The sequence below is a fragment of the Myotis daubentonii genome, chromosome 4 (assembly GCF_963259705.1).
Source record: "Myotis daubentonii chromosome 4, mMyoDau2.1, whole genome shotgun sequence".
Taxonomy (NCBI): Eukaryota; Metazoa; Chordata; class Mammalia; order Chiroptera; family Vespertilionidae; genus Myotis; species Myotis daubentonii.
In genome coordinates this window covers 109,372,569-109,392,619 of record NC_081843.1, presented here as the reverse complement: position 1 = coordinate 109,392,619, position 20,051 = coordinate 109,372,569, and the positions used below count along the sequence as shown (strand labels likewise).

The 20,051-nt window shown below is 40.6% G+C and overlaps 1 protein-coding gene across 7 annotated transcripts in view; it reads right to left on the bottom strand.

Moving 5' to 3' along the window:
- RICTOR (RPTOR independent companion of MTOR complex 2) overlaps nt 1–17,567 on the bottom strand; it is a 100,327-nt gene extending 82,760 nt beyond the window's left edge. For 5 of the 7 annotated variants that reach the window (XM_059694895.1, XM_059694899.1, XM_059694896.1 and 2 more), the window contains exons 1-2: nt 17,464–17,567; nt 17,252–17,299 (exon numbers count right to left, since the gene is read on the bottom strand). In XM_059694895.1, the coding sequence (XP_059550878.1) occupies nt 17,252–17,299; nt 17,464–17,512 (97 nt within the window). In that variant the 5' untranslated portion in view covers nt 17,513–17,567. Of the gene's footprint in view, nt 1–17,251; nt 17,300–17,463 lie in introns of those variants that run through there. The other 2 variants (XM_059694898.1, XM_059694900.1) reach the window with 2 other exon arrangements.
- Nucleotides 17,568–20,051: the final 2,484 nt, after the last annotated feature.

Sequence of the window (20,051 nt, the reverse complement as noted above, 5' to 3'; positions counted from 1 at the left end):
AAACAGAAAAGTTTGATATACAAGACTACATGGTTAAGAAGTTGAGTAAGCAGTAAATAAATTGGTCCGAAACCCTCACACTAAAACACAAATTTGATAGTCATTTATTCAGCCAAATTATATTTATCAAACACAATACAACGCGCTGGGGCTATTCTAGGCAGTGAGGATGCAATGGTAAACAAAATAAAGTAGCCTTGACTTCATAAAACTTACATTCTAGGGAGACAAACAATAAATGCTATTGTAATGGCAGTAGTGGCAAGGGCTATGGAAAAACAACAATATAGAAGAATGTAAAGTGATATGATGGAGATGGGGGCTACTCTAGATAGAATGATCAAAGCAGGCCTCACTGGCAAGTGCTATTTGAGCAGAGAGAGTTAAATGAAGTAAGGGAGCAAGGCTACATATATTGGGGGAAGAAGTATCCAGACAGAATGCAACTGACATACAAAGGTTCTGAAAAAAGAAGACAAGTAGCAATGATTGGCAAGGAGGCTGCTCTACCAAATACAGTGAGCAAGACGGAAACAGTTAGGAAATGAGAATGATTGTAGAGGTAGCCAGGGACTAGATTATAATGGCAGTCATCCCAAATAATATTAATATTTTTTAGAAAAATTGTCTTGTCACACATTAATACAGTTCTGAGAATATAGCAGGTGCTCAAATAATTTTTTTCAAATTAATGAGTGAATGAATTAACAGATTTCCATTATATTTGAGACCAATTTGTATTTTACCATTTCCCAAACTCTAATTCATCCCCAAAGGACAAACCAAGTAGTAATTAAAAGGACTACTTATAAGCTTTAGCAAATCATCAAAAGTAGAATTTTTAAAATGTTGTGAACCGTGACATCACCACTAGAATTAGTACATGCCCTTCAAAAGAGATTGCACAGAAGGAAATATCTACTTCAAAATATATATATATGTATATATATATATACATATATATATATATATATATATATATAGAGAGAGAGAGAGAGAGAGAGAGAGAGAGAGAGAGAACCCTAATATGCAAACAGACCAAACAGTGGGACCGAACAACCGGTCACTATGATGTGTGCTGACCAACAGGGGGATGTGATGAACATGGCGGGCGTCAGCCATGGCAGGATGGTGGAGATGAGTGGGGGCGCCAGACCAAGGCGGGGTGCTGGGCACTGTCATCGGGGTGAGCCTCTGGTGGTTACTGAAAATTCTTTGCTCCCATGCACCGCGGCCCTCCCCGGCACTTGCACCCACTGCCAGTGCCCGGTGCTGGTCCGGATCACTCGGCACCATCAGTGGGTGTGAGCAGCAGCTGCTGGCCCCAACTGCCCCTGAGGGCTTCTCCACCTCCCCCTGCTCCTGAGGGGTGATCAGGGCAGTAGCTGCTGCTTGCACCCGTTGACAGTGCTGGCCCCAATCGCTCCGGGAGCAGGGCTGCCGGCAGACAGGGGACCAAGGGCCGTGGCGGGAGAGGCCAGGCAGGGGTGTGGAGGATGGGCAGAGACCTGCCCCTGTGCCCATCGCAGCCTCGCTGCCCACATTTCCTTTCAAGGTGCATGAATTCATGCACTGGGCCCTGAGTATAATATAAAACTAGACTTTTGCTAAAACAGTACTTCATTTGATAAACCCTTTGTTACTTTGTAATGTTTTAAATAATCAAAATATATTTCAGACCAAGTTCTGATCATATTTAACAGCCAAGAGTTTACCATACTACTTCAGTTTTACGCTAGAAAAAAATCATTTAAAACACTTGGAAATAAAGGTATGTCAGTATGTACAAGAACAATAGCAATGTAATCTTGAAAAACATACTTAAAAATAAAGATGTACTGCATTTTGGCATTCCTAACTAATAGAATTAAACAAGCACTTCACCACTAAAAATAAGTATTCCTTTGATAGCTAGTAATTCATACTGTTTAAAACTGCTCAGTGTGCCCTAGCCGGTTTGGCTCACTGGATAGAGTGTCGGCCTGGGGACTGAAGAGTCCCAGGTTCGATTCCGGTCAGGGGCATGTACCTTGGTTGCAGGCACATCCTCAGTAGGGGGTGTGCAGGAGGCAGCTGATTGATGCTTCTCACTCTCTATCCCTCTCCCTTCCTCTCTGTAAAAAAATCAATAAAAATATATTTTAAAAAATAAATAAAAATAAATAAATAAAACTGCTCAGTGAAATAGTCTAGATTCAGAATCTGCAAGGATCTTTCAAGGTTATTAAATGTTCTCACCCTTAGAGAATTCTGAACTCATTCCTTTACATACTTCCAAAGCGTAAATACATAAATATTTAAAATTTGAACCAGGGTGGGGCAAAAGTGGGTTTACATATGTATGTATGGAAAATAATCTATACTAATAAAAGAGTAATATGCTAATTAGACCGGACATCTTCCAGGTGTCCTTCCTGACAAAGCCAGGCCTGGGCGAAGCCGCCCACCTGTGGTCCCAGGCGCCAGCGCCTACGGCCCGGGAGAGGGAGAAGCCTCCCGCCCATGGTCTCGGGCACCTGCGGCTCAGGTGAAGCCACCCACCCACGGTCCCCTAATACAATAAATAATAATACAAGAATAAAGTTTGTTTCGCATACTCACAACTGTAAACCTACTTTTGCCCCAGCCTGTATTTAAAATGAAGTAAATACTAATATATATTTTTATTATTTTAAATGTTTTTATTGATTTAAGAAAGAGACGAAGGAGGGGGGAGAGAGAAACATCAATCAGCTGCCTCCCATACATAACAGACCTGGGGGTGAATCTGCCACCCAGGTTATGTGCCCTGACTTGGAATGGAACCATCCACCTTAAGGTACACAGGATGATGCTAATATTTTTAAATTATCAAACACTCAGAAAATGCACTTCCTCAGAAATTTCTTCACCCTCATCAGAAAGTGAATATTTTTATTTCACTTTTACATTCACTCTTGCCTCTGCATACTGAAATAAGTAAAATGTTCTTTATTCTACTAGTCTATGCTAAGCACATGTTGCCAAGTTGCTTTCAAGTATTTAATCAATTTTATGCAGTACTCAGCTCTAATTTCTTGAGGATAAATACAAAGAGATGGGCAGTGGAATCTTTTTCTATCAAAGCATCACCAACTAAAAAACAATGAAGGGTTAAGTTTAAAAAAAAAACTTGATTAAATTTTCTTTCAAGTCAAGGAACATAAAACTATAATGTACAGCCCAAGAAAAATGTAGCATGTCCTATTAATGAGCTCCTAAGAAAGACAAGACATTTAAACATATATGTTCTTTCAAGGAGAAGCATCTCTGTTTTGTATTCTAACAACTTTTCAACTCTGATATACTTTTAAAACTACATTGTTGTAAATCTAACATATTAACACATTGACACTGCCTCATTAACATATTATTATTCACACCAGAGGCCCGCTGCATGAATTTGTGCACGGGTGGGGTCCCTCAGCCTGGCCGGTGATCAGGCCGATTGGGGCCGTGGGAGGTTGGCCGGCCAGAGAGAGGGGCCATAGGAGGTTCCAATCAGGGCCATCGGGCCGGCTGGCCGGGGAAAGGGGCCACAAGAGGTTGGCCAGGCGGGGGTGGGGGTGGGAGTAGGGGGGGAACTGCAGGAGGTTGGCTGTGGGAGTGCACTGACCACCAGGAGGCAGCTCCTGCATTGAGCGTCTGCCCCTGGTGGTCAGTGTGCATCATAGTGACTGGTCAACCGGTCATTAGGTCACTTAGGCTTTTATATATATAGATAGATGAACATATTATTGCAGTGAGGACCAAGTTATGTTTATCATCCACTCTTTTTCTCTGTAGAAATACTAAACCAATTTGGTAACTATTCAACCAATTAAATTAGGTCAACAAAACTTTTATTGGATTTGACTTCTAATTTTTCCAACTTTCTAACCTGTAGCTTTGAACTCTTTATGGTGATCTGTTTATTTATGCTTTTTCGCTAAACAATGGTTAAGGAAAAAATTAAAGAAAAAAATTCACCTATCTAGATGTGTTAACTGGCTAAAACCCATTAAATTAAAAGTTTACGCTGAAGAGGCAAAAGATAGAGATATTCAAAAAATGATTTAAATTTTTTAAAGAAAGTTGGAATTAGTGTAATTTTTCTAAGCTCTATCCACTTATACAACTACTGCTCATCCAAAAGAAACTAATCTACCCACATCATAACACACCTAATACATCTAAGCAGACTTGATTAAAATACCTAACTTTAACTCTACATATAACACAGTGATATAACATAATATTGGGCATATAAAGTAATATATAAAAGAGTACAGCCTTTATGAGCATGAAGTTCAAAAATAGGCAAAATTAATCTATCCTGTTAGAAGTCAGAGTAGCAGCAGTGCCCTTGGTGGGAGAAGTGGTACCTGGAAGTAGATAATCAGTTTCCAGAGCATTGAAATAGTCTGATTATCCATGTGTTCAATTTGTCAAAATTCATAGAACTGTACATTTATGAAAGACATTTTTGAACCCATGTTTTCTTTTAATTAAAAAAATTTTTTAAAAATAACATTCACTGCTCTCTCACTATATTACGTACTTTGACATATAAAAAGAAAAGAGGGTTGAACAGCTCCACAAAGTTTTCAAGGCCCTCAATAACTTACTCCTGTCCTACAACTCTAATATAAATGCTAAAATTATATATCCTTATTCCTCTCAGTAAAATATTTCATGCCTTTGTTCATACCATAGTACTCCTGATTTAACCACAGCCTAATTATCCAAAGTTGAAACAATGCTCCCCTTTCTTTTACTTTTTCCAACTCAGGCTTCTCTCCCTTCCCTCATCCCCTTTGCTTTACATTGACCACAAAAAGAACACCTGATATCTACTTCTTCTTTTTTTTTTAAATATATTTTATTGATTTTTTACAGAGAGGAAGGGAGAGGGATAGAGAGCTAGAAACATCGATCAGCTTCCTCCTGCACACCCCCTACTCGGGATGTACCCGCAACCAAGGTACATGCCCTTGACCGGAATCGAACCCTGGACCCTTGAGTCCGCAGGCCGATGCTCTATCCACTGAGCCAAACCGGCTCTGGTCTGATATCTACTTCTTTTTATCTATGTGCCAAAACTGTAATAAATACTTTACAAACATTTAACTCCTCCTCAAATAAGTGCTATCTCCAATAGAGATGAGAAAATATCCTCAGAAAAGGAAACCTGTCTGAATTCAAAAACTTTTAAGAAGCAGGTCCATCTGGCTCCAAAGCCCATGCTCTTATAAGGCTCTAGTGCTAGACTGTCTCTGTATCATGCCATTAACATGTTATATGTTATTTTGTCCATATGAGTCATATTTTGTACCTTATTATCTACTTTTATATTATCTCACTACCCATATTGTATAAAAATATACCAACTCTATCAAGTCACATCTCACCTTCCTTGAATTATGCTGAGATAATTACCTATCTGAAAAACAGCCAGAATGTAAAAACAAGCACTCCAAGAGATGGCAATAAAAACTGAAACAGTGTATCATCACCAATTTTATTCACTACAGTTCATATATATTATTGACAGTAGCACTCCCCCCACCCTTAAGTCCTTATAATGACAACCTATTTCTCTTTATTTTCCATTCAGATTAACAAGGCCAGGTATATCGTTTCCATTTTAAAACACAGTAATAGTAAAAAATAAGGAATTAAAAGACTGCTAAATATAGAAACAATAATTGCAATGTAAGTGATAGCTGAGAACAATGAAATAGCACATAAGATTAAAAGAGCAATCCAAAGTTACATAAGGTATTAATAAACACATAATTAACGATGATGACCCTAGCCAAAAAGTTAAAATATAATTGATATTTTCTTCTTAAGAAAGGACAGATGTAATAGTTCTAGAAATAATTGTATCTAAAATGTTTAAAAGTTCAGCCAGTAACTTGCTTCCTGAGTGCTGCAAATAAAGTCCTACAATATATAGAATACTCATTTAGTTAATTATTCCAGCATCATGGGCTATCTGCCTTCTTTTTAGAAAGACTGTAAAGGATTAAGTACATGAGATTTAGAACCAAAAACAATAAATAGGATCTGAATCCTACCTTTCTTACTTACTGCCAAATGACCTGGGCTAGTTAGGCTGCCTCTGGGCCCCATTTCCTTCATAGGGATATTAATATGCATTTCCTTGGTATGTAGGAAGATTAAATTAGGTAATTTAAGTAATGTTTTTAACTCAGTACCCAACATATAATCAGGGTCAAAATATGGTAGCTGCTGCTGCTTTTTTTGTAATAAAAGACCATATAAACTAGAACAACACCAGACACAGTGGTGGTTCTCAATAAATACTTGGTGATCGGCCTATAAAATGAGAGTAAAAGGGTAAGAGTCTGTCCTTAATAGCATACACAGTGTACAAATTACACCTACTGCAACTCTATTTCCCCTCGGTTCTACTTTTTATTGGTAAACACTTCTAAAATAAAAGAATAAAAGCACTGTTTCAAAGGGAAGAACTAGAACCAATTACTGAAAAATTCTTTTATTAAATTTTTGGTTAACTTGATATGAGAATTTTACTAACAAACATAGCTGTTCAAAGAAACAAACCCTTTTGAATAAGCTACTTATCAGTGAAAGGTCTGAGTGATAATGAATGACATGTCAGATACTATAGAGAACATTCCTGTTTTGAATAAGAGCACTAATAAAATAATTTCTAAAGTAGCTTCCAAATATGCTTAAAAATAGACAATATTTACAGACACACGTATATCTCCCAATACACTCATATTCAGATACTCCAGGTGAATATTTAGTGGCATATAATTACTTGTTTTTAAAACAATTACACTTTCCTATGGTACTTTACAACATAGACATAATTATTGAAGTAAGTCAAAAAGTTTTCCTAGAACTCATAAAGTCTAAGCTTTTAATATAAACAAAAAAACTATTAGAAAAATCAGCTACATGACTTTGTAAAAGGAATTTCAAATCAGCAAAAGACAACTGCAACAATTTATCCAAATGTCTTAATCTTTTTATTTCCTTTTGAAAAATATCCAGCATCTTTTAATATTTCTTTTATTTTGCTAAGTAAAACAATAATATACATTTATTTATTCAAAACAATGTTGAAACATGAACACATACTAAATTCTCCCCAAAGGGGGAAAAAAGGCTATTTTAAGGTTCTTATTAAAATATACGAAGTGATTTAAACATTTTTAAGACTATGCCAATCTAAAATTTAACTCATTAAAGTTATAAAAATCTTATGTTAAAAATTATTCTTATATTAGAGGCCTGGTACACGAAACTCATGCACTGGGGGTGGCGTGGTCTCGCAGTCCGGCCTGCGCCCTCTCGCAGTCCGGGATCCCTCGCTCCCTTCTTCCCGCCCGCCTGTTCGCTCCTTACTGCTGGGCTGGCTGCTCCTTAGCGCTGCCACAGAGGCGTGAGAGGCTCCCGCCACCGCCACTGCACTCACCAGCCATGAGCCTGGCTTTTGGCTGAGCAGTGCTCCCCCGTGGGAACACACTGACCACCAGGGGCAGCTCCTATGTTGAGCGTTTGCTCCCTGGTGGTCAGTGCGCATCATAGCAACCCGTCATTCTGGTCATTCCACCTTAACGGTTGTTTAGGCTTTTATTATATAGATGACACATGAAATCTGACCTGCTTTGTACCACATTAAGTATGCCATTCAAACATAACACTAGAAATTACAATCTAAGTAATAATATAAAACCACATCATTTTAAATAAACAAAGTGGAAAATAGTTATTTGTATTCAAATATCCCAGTATTATTACTGTCTACTAATATCACATGTGACAGATATGATTAAAAACTTATCTACCTGTGCTGAAGAAAAAGTTCCACAATATTCCACTTGCCACCTAGCCACACACAGAAACTGCCATGTAGCGAAACATTACAGTTTACAGCTCACCTTCCTCCAACCACTGGAGTCTTCTCACTCTTTCTGCAACTCAATTCCCCTCAGGTTTTTTCTTTTTTTTTTTTCCTTGGGGGAGAGGGCTGGTGGTGATGGTGGAGTGGTGAAGGTTAGGGAGTGTATTATACGGAATTATGAATAGAAAAGAAAACGGCAATTAAAACTTTTAATATCTGAGGGATGAACATTAAGCATGGAAATAATTAGCAATATTATTTTACGATGTGATTTCTCAGAGTCAGAAACTACTGATAAAAATATTATGTGCACACATCTAAAAACAGTTAAATATACTTTTATCTGGCAAGCTGCTCCTTCTTAGTCATTAAAAGTAAATTACTTGAATATCTTCTTTACTAGTTTCTGAGGCTTTTCACTCTACTTTTTATAAGAAATACATGAAATTACACTGGACTGTGAACAAGTTTACTAAAATCCCTGCAAGTGGCAATTCAACTCTCATTTTGCTACTTTGAGAGCAATAACTTCCCAAACACTGTTTATCTTTTATCCAAATAACTAGAGGGCTGGGTAAGGTGTCTAGATTTGGCAATGAAATATTCCATTTTTACTCAAGATAATCTTAAAGTATTTTATAACACTGTCAGGTCACATGCTTGAATTTTGAGATCAGAAAATACAATCATTTTAGTGTAAAAATAACAAAATAGCCCTCTTGTAGTCTCTGCATACATCTATCTATATAAAAGCCAAGCCAGCGGAATGACGGGAACAACAGGTCGCTATGACTCCCACTGCGGCCGGCCAACTGACCCAATCAGGGGCAGGACCGGCCAGCCAACTTCCCGTGGCCCCTCTCCCTGGTTGGCCCCCATCAGCCCTAATCAGAGCAGGCCGGACCCCACCCATACACAAATTTGTGCACTGGGCCTCTAGTCTAGAAATAAGTTTGATAACAAATGTAGAGCCTTTTGAGCATGCAGTATTAATGACAGTAGACACATATACTACAAAACAATGGAAGAAAAAAATCATTTATGCTTGGGTTTCAAATGCAGCCAAGCATTTATATACTCATAATCAAAAGCACACAATTACTGCACAATATGCCTAAAATCTCTCAGTCCAGCACTGCCTTCAAGGATCAGAAGAACTCTAGTTTAAAACATAATCAGTCTTCAGTAGTTAAGAGATTTACATGCAAAACTCATCAACATTTTCTCAATATCTTTTCTTCAAATACTCAATAATACGCCAGAATATGTTAGTTCACAAATTAAGCTGTGATTTTTTAAACACTGATCTAGAACTCTCACTATTCAAGACCTTTTATGCAAAGGTCTTACAGGTGTCAACCTTCTATGAGGTCTTCACTCTATCATTCCTTACCTATCTCCCATTTTTGTCTGAATTTCTCCAGCTTTTTATTCCTTTATAAAGATAATTGGCAGGTGCTTCAAATACTACTGTCTTAAACTATGCCCTGATTCAGGAATATCCCAACTATAATATAAACTCCTTAATGCCAAAAATTATGCCTTCCTGATTTACAATAACACTTACTAACCTAATTATTTATAATGATAAAAGCATAATATACTAATTAGACCGGACGGCCTTTTGGATGAAGCGGGGGCTGCAAGGGCTGAGGCAGCTGCAGCGCTGGGGCGGGGGCTGAGCCCCTTAAAGAAATTTCGTGCATCAGGCCTCTAGTATAATATATTCATCAAAAATATTTTGACTGACATTAACAAACCACTACAAATACAAATTCTTCAACATATTAGGGTAAAAAAAAAAGGTAAAGTAATTGAAGGAATCAGATTCTTTATTAATTCAAGTAATTAAGGTTAAAACTCCTTTCTATATTTCTTAATATACCCAACTGACTCCTTAAAAATATTGTTTGATATTTTAAATTTTATAAAATATATTTTATTATATTTTATATAAAAGGCATCATTATCAGGTACATTGTTCAGTTTATGCAATCTGGCTACATGACTTTGTAAAAAGAATTTCAAGAATGTACTTTGGTTTAGGTTTTCTTTCAACCCTATGACTTTGAACATATGAATATCATATTTAGCTAGTTTTGAATAATTATTTTCAATTTAATTTGGTATCGGCATAATTTTATAAGTACACTCATCATTCAGATATAATTTTAAAGTAGCTATTCAGCTTTAACCTGGACACACTAACAAAAAAGCACAGATAATACAAAACAATGGATGATCCAAAAGCACAGCCAACTCTCAATTATTCATATGTAGTTTACCTAATAAATATTTCAGTCTGTTTACTTCCACTATTTAATAGTATTCGTTTAATAAATAAAAATTGATGCTATTAATTCAAATAAAAAATACACCAATTTACTGTAGGAGAGGAAAGAATATAAAAGATTCCCAAGACACATATAAGTAATGCTGTTTAGAATATACATTTAGCACTCTTCCACCATTATTCAACTTTTTATTATGTGCAGGTAACTGAGAGTGGACTGTATTTAGCTTGGTGATAGTCAGTGGTACAGATACACAAGCATGCAAACCATTCACTCACCCCACAGTGCTTTTCACAGCCCTATTTTCAGTAGCCTGAGACCTGGGAGGGAGGAGGCAGCAAGTCACTGCAGATGATCACTTAAAAGGAAATTGAGAGTTGACTATAATTTACATTTGAAGCGCTATGAAATAGCATCACTCCTACATGTACTAGTATTCATTACTGTTTATAGGAATACCTCTCACAGTGACTTAACAGGGCTATAAATGCTTTCTCTTTAACCTTTCAATATCCCAGAAACATAGTGATATCTGAGAATCACAAAGACAGAAAGCGAAAGTGCTACAAATGTAAAGTTGTATGCATTTTAGAGATTAGGAAACTGATACCCAGAGAGGTTAAGTAAACAACTCAGTCATCCTCAGATTAAGGAAGAGCGTAACTCAGTTCTCCTAACCCCAACTGCAATGCTAGACTCTCTGTCCCTTAAACCCAAAATTCTCCTCTTGGCTTCAGAGATCTTGTAATTTTCTTCTCTTCTGTTGAACCCTTTCTTCGTACTGACCCGTCCATCATGGCAGACACTTTCATCAGTTTATCCTCTAACATTCCAATGTTCAGCTCTTTCTCCATTTACATTCTTCACGTTCTCAAAGCCCTATGCAGGGAACAACCAGATCACAAGTTCAGAACTACTACTAAAACTTCCATTTCAGTATCTGCTGCTACCTCTCACACATCTTTGACAGAGTCAATCACCTTAAATTCAAGAGCAAGGGACTCATTATCATCCCTCCTAAAATGACTTCTCCTTTCATGGCACCATCCATTTCACTGTCCCGCAGGACTGCAAACATAAAATGCTCTTTCACATCTGATCTCCTCAATACAGTACATACTACTCCTGCTCCTTTTCTCTTCTCTCCATTCTTCCATTTGATTAATGCTTCAGTTATTATCATATGATAGATGCTGGGGAAGAAGTGTGATGTCCAGTGAAAGAAAAAGAACTGGGCAAAGAACTTAAATAAGACAATGGTAAGTGATACTTAGAAAGGAACAATCAGAGATATGGGAAGCATAAATTCCCACTGGGAAGATTAGGAAGAATTTCCAGAAGTGGCATGTGACCTAGACCTTAAACCAGGAGTTTGATAAATAGTGCTGCAAATGGACTTCTAGGAAGAGGAAACAACCTATGCAAGGTCAAGTAAAGAGAAACTGCATGCCATGTGCAAAGATTAAGTCATCTTTGACTAAAGCAATGATCCTCAACTAGGGCATAACAGAATCTTCAAGAGGAAGAATGAGGAAAAGAGAGGTTGGTGTTACTAGCAAATCTCCCCAAACCTTCGGGAAGCACTGTGTATAAAGAAGGGAGGGAGTGTATTCCATAAGTGCAACTATACAGAGAGGTAGACAGATTGAGAACAGTATGGTTAAGACCGTACAGAAGAACATTTTGAAATAAATCATCAAAGGCCTTCAATGCCAAGCTAAGAAATTCAGATTCTATTCAGTGAGTAAAAATGGGCCTGAGAAGTTTAAATGGGAGATTGTGTGTATGTGTTTTGTTTTATTTTTTAAGGGAATCGGATCTAGATTTCAGGGAAATAATCTTGGCAATTGTACAGCAGAATAATTAAAAACAGGTGAGAGAAAGATGATTTTACTATCATCCAAATGAAATAATGAGGAAGGGAACTAGATCAACAACAAGGGAATAGGAGAGATTGGATGCAGTAGATAGCTCAGAGGCAAATTGGAGGAACTTCCCAACTGAACAAAGAAGAACACTAGGCCACTAGCTTGAGTAACAGAGGATGGTGGTGGTACCTAGCAAGTGAAAAGAGGTATGCTATGGGGTGCAACGTTTCACACATAAGGACTCTGAGATGAGTACCAGACACAAATGATAATGTTTTGCAAGTTAGAAGAAAAAGTCTGAATAAAAGGGTAGTTATCACAATGATCTCAATTTATGGAATTTTGAAGTCATGAGTGAAAAGGCTGCTCAGGGAGACAGCACCAGTAATAGAGAGGAAAAGACCAAGAACAGAAGAACCTTAGGGCTCGCTTGCTTGAAAAGTTGGAAGACCAGCTAGTCAAGAGAAGCAACAGCATAAAAGGTAAGAATCAAGAGAATATTTCACAAAAGTCAAGCAAGGAAAATACAGTGGCTACAGTGCATGATACATTAGTCACTTACTAGCCCTGTGACCCTGGCTGAATTACCTTTCTGAGTTCAGTCCTTTAGAATTTCAAAACCCATATCCTCAACTGTAAAATAGGAATAATAAGAGTACCTCAAAAGGCTGTTGAAGATTAAGTGAGATAATAATTTAATACAGTACTACTAATAAAATGGGGAACATTCTACAGTGGTTAAGGAAGAAAGCTATGGAATGAGAATAAACTATTCTGTCTATAGAACCCACAGGAAAGTAACTGTTTTGTAATCTTTGTATTTCTCTTTCACATCTCTCAACATCATCCCATACCCAGTGTAGTACCTGACCCATGTGAAAGATACAAAAACGTTGCTGAACATGAGAAAACTAAGCCAATAGGAAGACAGACATAAAGAAGCAAGAAATCTTAGTTCTACAGAGAATATTACACATTATTAGAAGCATAAAGTAAAGATGCTTTCTTCTGACTCAGAGAGACAGAACTATGGGTGAAATGAAATAGAAAGGGAAGACAAGGGAACACATATCAGACAGCTTCTACCTTCATAACAAAGAAGTAAAAGTTCTCTGCACAGAGTAGGAGGATTACAAAGTCAATCTGGAACCTGAAGAATAAATTAGATGATTCTCCATTCCAATATATATTCAACTTCATTTATGTCTCCAACAGTCCTGGCTCAGTCCCCCATCATCTCTCAGATGGTAACAGTGGTCTCCTAGGCAGCTCCTCTTCCTACAGACTTTCGACTTTACTTTTCCAAGGTGTAGAGAGCCCACGTTTCCTTCCACTTTGTCTGTGACCGTTCTCACAAAAAGCCAACCCCTCTATGAAGCCTTCTCTAATCCTAGACCAACCAGATCGTTAATCATTCTCTCCTCTGGGCTACTTCTGTTCCTGAAACAGTTTGATTACTTAATTTATTGTTCCATATTGTAAACACTTCTTTATGTCTGTTCCAGTAAACTCCTAAAAAGGGAGTACCATCTTCCTCATCTTTATTCCTCTGGCACTTATTTCAGCATTTAGTATATAATAGGCATTCAGTCAATGTTTGTTTTGTCTAACTGAAGTGAGTAATTAAACAACATGAGTAAGCTTCTAACTAGAAGAAATCAGAAAACAAAAAGTGATTGCTCAAATCATCATTCAAAAAACCTTCCTACTTTTCTAATTATTAAACACCAATTAAAATATTTCTTTTTATTTTTACTAATGGAAAGGTAAAAGAGTTGGATAAATAAAAAAAAACCCTTAATACTTTTAAATAAATTATATTCTCATAATTACATTTGAGTATGTGTGTCCATGTTCTCAGAATTCACTGTGAATATGATAATTAAACTATACTAGGAAAGGCTTACACAGGAAAAATCCTCTTAGTCTTTTCAGTACCAGGAAGAGATGCACAACTGCACTGACAAAAAATAGACTATACTTGCAGTAGAAGTAGCTAAGGGAAGCATATGGGTTTTAAAATAGATTTTGGCATGCAAAACTGAGACTATTTAATGATATCTATAGCAAATATCAGGGATTTTCACAAATTAAGCAGGGTAGCTGTCCAGACAAAACTGAAAGCAACAATTAACCAGTAAGTTGCCAATAAGATCTACTGCAATGAAGTTCCTAAACTAGAATAAAATTAATCTATTAACATCTTTTAACAGAATCCTAAAACTCTCCTATGCCTCAAGAAGCCTGCAAGACTAGCCAAGTTATTATTACTAGGAAATTTTCTAGAGTCAGGGAGAAAAATTCTAAGGTTCTATAAATTAAATATCATATTTTAACTTAAGTTCATTAATAGACTGCTCTTTGCTTATACTAATTTACTGGCAATCTCATATTACTTTTTTACAGTTGTTATATTCAAGAACTCTACTTCATTTATATCTAATTTAATGACTCCAAAAAAAGGCTCATCTGGCATGGCTCAATGGTTGAGCATCAACCTATGAACCAGGTCATGGTTTGATTCCTGGTCAGGGCACGTGCCCAGGTTGAGGGCTCGATTCCCAGTGTGGGGGGTGCAGGAGGCGGCTGATCAATGATTCTCTCTCATCATTGATGTTTCTCTCTCTCCCTCCCCCTTCCTCTCTGAAATCAATAAAAATATATTAAAACAAAAGAGAACTTCAATACCCTAATTCCTTATTAGCAAGTTTGTAATATTCAAAACAATCATTTTAAATATTTTAAATGTGGTATGAATAATTTTGATTTCACAAAGTAGGAGGGCAACTAACATTAAGTTAACATTACTCACAAAGTATCAGGTCCTGTGCTGAGTACTCTAATTAAGCACTAGTCTTTTACTTCTCACATTCTAATAACTCTTTGAAATTTTATCCTTTTTTTTTCTGAGATGAAGAAACCAAGAGTTAAGTAAGGTCAAATAACTTGCCCCAAATCACCTAACTATTAAGTATCACAGCTGAGATTACAACCCAGAATTATCTGACTGTACAGTCAGCTCTTTTTTCCTAAAGGAATTACAATGACCATGACCTTTACTTTATAATGAACTTTGTTAGAGAGCCACACAATGACTTTTTCAAAGGTTACATTAAAAAAATCAGAATGAGAGCAAACATTGCCTCACCATTATAAATACATATTTTTGGTTACCTAAACTTTATCTAAACACACTGTAATCCAACCACAAACAGCTGCCCTTCAGCTGCAATCCAGTGTCCCACAGTTCTCAAAATATTACTAACGTGTAATTCCTCATAAATTTTCTTCATGTTAGATCCACAAGCCTTCTGGTTAACAATGAAATGTTTGTCACAATGGCAATTTCTTAAACAATAGTGTGACTATATAATGAATCTCAGATTACTTTTTTTTATTCTAAACTTTCCTAGGATTCAGGAATACCGTTCTCATATAATCTCTCACTGTTAGCTATATATTGCTTTTGCAATCAGTTTCAATAGGTTGTGTATATTTTCTTTACAAATTGAAGTACATTTTGTCAGAGCGAACAGAAATAGCATTTTCTGCACTTACTGTATTCCCTAGAAACCCCTATGAACATAAGTGTTTACTAAATATTCAGGAAATATAGTATTTTAAATAGTAAATGTACATCATTATCTGTATATATGAGTAAAACTGAAGTAAACCAAAGATATCAAACCAAATAGCTCTTTTACAACACAAAACTTTGACACCTGCCAGAGAAACCACCATATATAGGAACTCAGCAAACTCAGTAAAAGCACAACTCTAACTTGTTTCTAGCACCACATCCAAGCAGGTTTTTAAGACACAAAATCTAAGAAATGATCTTTTCACCTCTATCTAAAACATACAAATGAGTGATTTATACAGATTAAATCACTACTAAACGACATCTGTTACAGAACTAAACGCCAATTTTGAGCCCTGTGGGAATTTTGCTGATGTTGTTAGGAAACTGACTAAAATATCTTTTCCCACATACATGCAGTCCCTCGACTTTCAGAATAAACTATTGTTACAAGAATGTACTCTGGTAGCTAAATTTAAAAAGTGGCCTCTTGGTGTATAAAACAGTCATCTTACATTATGAGAGACAAACAAACAAACAAAAAGAAACAAATTAGAAACGCACTATGCTTTCAACTAGTGACAAGCCCCAGCAAGGAGCCCACGTCTCACACTGCGGATAACAGTCTGTCAGTGCAACACGGGTTAAAAGTGGTTTTGTAAAATGTGATACAGTGTTCACGGCCGTCTTTGAACTCGCCGGCGTGTTTGGCAGCTCTCAGAAGGGAAGCCGATTGTGCAGCTGAACCACGAACCAGGCTGCGCTCTAAGAACGCCCGGGCCGCTGCGGCATGAACTTCTCGGCGAGGACACCGAACCCTGCTCACCGCGGCGGCGGCAGAGAAACCGCGCCCGCAGCTGCCAAGCCTCCGGCGGGACCCCGTCCGCCGCTCTCGGTGCGGGGACCGGACGCACAGGCGCGGGCCGGACGCGGGATGCGGTCCTGAAACGCACACGCCGGGCGCCCGCAGCTCCCGAGGTGTAAACACACCCGCGGCCGCCGCGGAAGGTAAACAATGAACCTGCGGCCGGGGCGAGGGGCGGCCCCAGCCAACCGGGTCCCGGCGGCCCGGCCCGGCGGCGGCGGGCGGGAGGGAGGCAGCGCTCCTCGGACGCTGAGCAGCGATCGCCGCCCTCGGTTTTCCTGCCGAGTGACCGCCGCTCGCGTCCCCGGGGCGGGGGGCGAGCAGCACACGGGCGGGCGGGCGGGCGGCGGAGACCGAGCAGGTCCCGCTTCGGCTCGGGGGCCGGGAAGGCAGGATGTGGTCGCTCTCCCCTCCGACATCCTCCCGCTGCCTCGACAACAGCCTCCGCCGCCTCCGGGCGCGCCGGGACTCGCTGCACCCACGCCGGGACCCCGGGAGCCCCGAGTCCCGCGCGCGTCTCCCCGGCACGCACGGCGCCCCAGGCCCGGAGCAGCGCTCGGGGTGAGGGGAGCGGGCACCCCGCGAAGGGGGATGGGTCCGGGAGGCGGCCCCGGGCTGGGCTCCCGCACCCCGCCGGTCCCGCGCGCGGTCCGCCCCGGCCCCCGGCCCCCGCCCCCCGGCCCACAGCCCTGGCCCCTCCCCGCACCGCACCCGCGCCCGCGCCCGCGCCGCCCGCGTTACCTCGGGTCAGGTCCAACGGGACGTTCTCCTCGCCGCTGTCATTCCGCCCTGCGCGAAACACACACAGCCCAGTTAGGACCCGCGGGCAGGCCGGCGGCGGCAGCCCCGCTCCGGCCGGCGCCCAGCTCGCCCCGCAGCCCGGGGCCGGGGCCAGGCGGGGGCCGGGGGCGGCGGGCGCCGGGCGGCGGGAGTCAGGGCTGCGGCGGGCTTACCTCGGATTCGGAGGTTCTTCAGCGAGCGGCCGCGGCCGATCGCCGCCATATTGACGGGTTTCAGTCACAACACCGGAAACCTCGCCCAATCGCGCGAGAACCCGTCCCCGCCCGCGCGCCGGCCCCGCCCCTCGCGGCCTCGGCCCCGCCCCTCCGCGGCGGCTGGCGGGCGGGCGTCCGCGGGTCTCCGTGCCCATTCGGGGTCTGGGTCCACGGGCGGCTCGTGCGTCCTCCCCTCCCGCGGCCGGACGTTGCGGCGACGCGCCCAGCCCTGCGGGTGCAGGTCGGCGGGAGGAGGCATCCCCGCGAGGGGACCCCATTGAAGCGCGCGTACGGCGTAGGCGATGCTTCCCCTCCGGCCGCCGCGGGAGCCGTGGTCCCAGCCGAGGCCACCTGCTGACACGGTCCTGCGTGACCCTCCCGCTTGCTTGCAGGCACTGGGGTGGGATGGACGACCCACCCGCCGCCGCCACCCCTTCTTCATCAATTAAAATGATTTCTATTAAAAACAAAAGGCTGCGCGCAGTGTTCATCATTTCCCTTCCCAAAGGCGCTCTGCTCCAACCCAGCGAACACGTAACAAAGTTTGTTTTCCTCCCTCGCTCTGGCCGCCGCGCGGAGCAGCCATGCGTCTGATCTGCAAAGCCGCGCTCGGCGGGAGCCTGCACGCGTGGAAGTGGGCGGGGACGGTCCGCCCGGCTGCGGTGCGGGGTGGCCGTCCTGGCGGTGGGTGGGTCCCTGGGTCCCGCCCGCGGAGGCCGGGAGGCCGGGGTCGGGGTTTCCTCTCCGCGGGACGGTGAGCCTCTGAGGGCTGAGTCCGGGTTTTCTGCCTGGGTAGCTACTGGAACAGGGCTAATAATATAAACGGGATGGATTGATATTTTTAATGTGTAAGCTTATCAATTGCTAACGCGGGAGACTTTGATTCTAGAAACTGCTTTAGCTGATTAATGTACATACACCTGGCCCCTGAGCCAGCAACTTTTTCTTAAACTAAAGACAAGCTGAGCATTTTGTTGCCTCCTATGCTTCAACCCTTGTCTTGTCTCCTGAGACCGAAAGGTAACTGTTGGTGGAAAGCTTGCCTTAGCCACCTCTCTTTGCCAGCGTCCCAGTTCATGCACAGTCCGGCACCAATAAATGTCCAATATATGATCAGTTGGTTGAGTAAATGCCCGGATTACTTTGTTCCAATCCCCTTCTTGCTTAAAAACACATACCAATATTCGAGACACTAATTGCAGTCGTTGGTAATAGTAAACAATGGGAAACACTCAAATGAGCAAAGGTAGGGGTTGTGATATTAAACCAAGCGAGAGGTTACAAAATTCCCATTTTTATAAACGTTTAAAATACATACCAAATTAAAAGTGTACTTTATGAAATATTGTGCATGTCTGTGCAGGTAGAAAAAAGTCTGAGAAGATACACATCAAAGTGTTACATGATTTCCCCCCCTTAGTAGTGGTGGAACTACATATATATAGTTTTTGTTCTTGTTTGGAGGTCTGTGATTTTAAAATGTCCTGTAATTAATATATGTCAATTGTAAGTTGAAAGTTTTAGAAAGAAAAAGAAAAGCAGTCTGGAGTAGTATCAGGAAGATAAACTAGGATACTCCCCTCTGTGGGCGCCAGGTCTTTCTTATTACATGTGCATCAGCTATCTGATGCTGGTATTGCACTGAGATTCAAGGATGCAACACAGAGTACTTTTAAAAAATATCTCCTGCCATCACCAGGAATAATTTTAATCACAACAAACCTGTTCTCTCTCTCTCTCTCTCTCTCTCTCTCTCTCTCTCTCTCTCTCTCCATTTAAGTCTTGGTGCAAATGATTTCTTCTAGTTAGGGGTCTAAGGCAGTGGTTCTCAACCTGGGGTCGCGACCCCTTTGGAGGTTGAACGACCCTTTCACAGGGGTCGCCTAAGACCATCAGAAAACACATATATAATTACATATTGTTTTGTGATTAATCACTATGCTTTAATTATGTTCAATTTGTAACAATGAAATTGGGGGTCACCACAACATGAGGAACTGTATTAAAGGGTCGCGGCATTAGGAAGGTTGAGAACCACTGTTTAAGGCAAATTACAAAACTTGAGGTCTGGCTAAAAATGTGTGTTTCATCCCTCCTTGTATCACCACATTTCACCATTTTAGAAGAGTTGAAATCAATGGAAATTCTACCAGATTCTACAAATTGTTCCCATTTTCAAACTGTCTTTCTTATGCCTATTATTCTAAGTGAACTCCTTCCTAATACAATTTAACTTTATTTTCTCTTTCAGTCTTTCCTAAAAGTTGAGTACAATTGATCTAATTTTACATTACTTAGGGTACAGAAGAGCCTGAATGCAACAGCCTTTCATCTTTATAACTTGTATGCTCCTGTTTAAAGGTCATAATTCAATTACTCCATCTCTTGCAGAAGAAAAAAAAAAATTATGCCTCTCCAATCTTACAATGAAACTAGGTTTTCCTCTGTTACAGTTTCAGTCGCTTGAATGGCTGAGTTCTCCACATTCGTTCTTAAGATGAATGGCATTTCTGATAAAACAAACAAAACAAAACAAGTACTTAGTG